This window comes from Echinops telfairi, unplaced genomic scaffold (assembly GCF_000313985.2).
Source record: "Echinops telfairi isolate 266 unplaced genomic scaffold, ASM31398v2 ScPeMD7_7458;HRSCAF=8496, whole genome shotgun sequence".
NCBI classification, from domain to species: Eukaryota; Metazoa; Chordata; class Mammalia; order Afrosoricida; family Tenrecidae; genus Echinops; species Echinops telfairi.
In genome coordinates this window covers 1,011,194-1,013,484 of record NW_022111358.1, presented here as the reverse complement: position 1 = coordinate 1,013,484, position 2,291 = coordinate 1,011,194, and the positions used below count along the sequence as shown (strand labels likewise).

At 61.5% G+C, this 2,291-nt stretch overlaps 1 protein-coding gene and 1 long non-coding RNA gene across 2 annotated transcripts in view; one reads left to right on the top strand and one right to left on the bottom strand.

The window, feature by feature from the left end:
• The window catches only part of MNT (MAX network transcriptional repressor), a 15,299-nt gene extending 14,856 nt beyond the window's left edge, over positions 1–443 (bottom strand). Inside the window, exon 1 of the mRNA XM_045299954.1 lies at positions 371–443. Within this exon, the coding sequence (XP_045155889.1) occupies positions 371–443 (73 nt within the window). The remainder of the gene's footprint in view (positions 1–370) is intronic.
• A 560-nt stretch (positions 444–1,003) lies between these two features.
• The window catches only part of LOC123522737, a 5,566-nt gene continuing 4,278 nt past the window's right edge, over positions 1,004–2,291 (top strand). The window contains exon 1 of the long non-coding RNA XR_006680958.1: positions 1,004–1,083. This is a non-coding gene — a long non-coding RNA (uncharacterized LOC123522737). The remainder of the gene's footprint in view (positions 1,084–2,291) is intronic.

Sequence of the window (2,291 nt, the reverse complement as noted above, 5' to 3'; positions counted from 1 at the left end):
CCCCCCACCCCGCAACACCATTTCTCAACCCCCCACCGGCTCACACATATCTCCGGCGCCACCAAGGTTGCCGCTGGCCCACGAGAAAGAAGCCCCCCACCCCCAACAGAAGGTGTAAAGAGGGTGGCAGGCAGCTAGGGTGGAGCCCGCAAGAGCCAGGCCCCTCACTGCATGTTAATGAATCCATTAATTAATTGTACTGCCCACATCAGTCCTGCCCCGGCAGCAGCTATCGCAGAAAGCTGAGCGCTGCCCGGCTTCGAAAGCCGCCGGGGAGGGAGGTGTCCTGCCCACGGCTCAGTGTGAGTTGGGGGCCGGGGTCGCTCGCCTCCCCTTCCCCAGTGTCCCGGGGCCCAGCCCGGCCGCTCACCACGTGCTCTCTGTTGTTGCTGCGCTTGCCATTCCAGGAAGCGGGCCGCCTCCAGTAGTGTCTCTATGCTCATCGCGCTGAGAGCTGCCGGGGGTGCGCCGGAGCCGAGGCTGCGGCCCGCGAGCCGGGCACAGGTCAGGCTGGCGGGCAGGCAGGAGGCAGTGATCACCTCCTGGGAGCGACAGGGCTGGGTGGCGCAGCGCACTCCGCAGAGAGGAATGGGAGAGCACGGGGAGAAAAGTCAGTGTCTCCCCAAATATTTGCAAAATATAAATTTGCAATTTAAAAAATTTGATGCAAAAAAGGGGAGGCGGCCCTGCTCCCTTCTTTCCCCTCCCTCTCTTCCTCCCTTCCGATGCCTCCCGCCCCGCGGCCCCCGGGAGTCCCGCCGACAAGAAAGGGCTTTGCAACAAGATGGCGAGGAGGCACCGACACACACAACAAGGGAAGGAGCCGCGCTGCCCCCGGCCGCCGCCCCCGCTACTACACCGGGGCCGCAGCCAAAGCCCGGACCGGAGCCCCCGCCCGCCGGGCCCCGGCGTCTCGCGAAAGGAGGGGCGGGGTCCTGCGTGGGCTGGTCCCGCCTACTATAGACGGAGTGCGCACACGTGGCCTGGGCGGGGGCGAAGGATGATCCAGCCGGGTTCGCGCGCAGTATTTCCGCTTTCCCGCCTTGCTCCACCTGCGATCTACAAGTTGAGCAAGGACTAAAGGTGAGGTCACTCCTAAATCTTGTCTTGCTGGAGGTAACGACGGGTGAAATTTTCAAGTTTAAATGAGCTCAAATAAGGATGTTCTGAGTCACGATAGCCATAGGACGGTAACGACTGGTATGATTCACTAACTCTCCTCTCCCGACCCACACGTGACCCAATTCTCGCAACCTCCCCGCTGTCGCAATTCCCCCGGGATCCGCCCCTGGGCGGAGCTAACGGCCGGAGGCAGCAGGAGACCGGGCAGAGCGAGCGGAGTGGCGATCCAGTTCCAGGTTTTGTCTCCGTTCCTCCCCCCGCAGTGCGTTCGCATCCTATTAAGCGACGTCACCCGGCTGCAGGCCAATGGGCGGGCAAGACAACACGGCATGGAGCAGCTCCACATGGACACCCCGCGCCGCCAGCCTTCTGTTTAAAGGGCCAGTGCTTGCAGGGTCACATTCGTGGGCGCGGAAGGGAACCACTGGGTGCGCAGAGTGTGAGGGGAATCCTGCAACTATGCCACATGAGAGCTCATAACTCTTCAGCGCCCCGCTTTAGGACCAAGTCTCTCTTTCCCCCTAAACTCTTGTCTTTGTCCACTTATGTCTGATAGGAGTGGAGAAACCAACTGTGCCACCCCAGGAGCCGCCCTGTGCTCAGATCGGGAGCGAGCAGGAGGGTTTGGCAAAGAGCCCCCAGCTCCGGCCAAGGGGCGTGGCCCCAATCGGGAACAACAACGTGGAGGGCGGAAGCCCGGCCCTCCCAGCGACAGAGGCTGCGGCCGGGCGGGCGGGCGGGGCCGCGCCGTCTGGCTTTCGCGCTTGCCGGCGGGGCGGGGACCCTGGGCTGGCACGTCCACACACCTTTTCCTGGCGCTCGTGTCTGGGGGCCACAAAGGTACAATCAGAAACGTAAGAACTTCGAGGCCAGTTTTCCAACCGTTCATTTTACAATGCAACTAACGCTCAGAGAAGGGACTTGGCGAAGGCTACTCCGTATTCCAGAAGTAGGTTATGACAGAGCCAGAGTGGCCAACCTGGGCCAGGCCGATACCCTGGGAAGGGTCCAGAGCGGCTCCCCACCTGTGGGGAGGACTATTTGTCCCTTACCCCACTGATGCCTCATTGGAGTTCGTTCTGGGATGGGTTACCGAATTGGGAAAACTTAGGGTTTTGTTACTGTCAGCACGGTAAGAGTTCTATGTGAAAACACGGATACAGGACAAC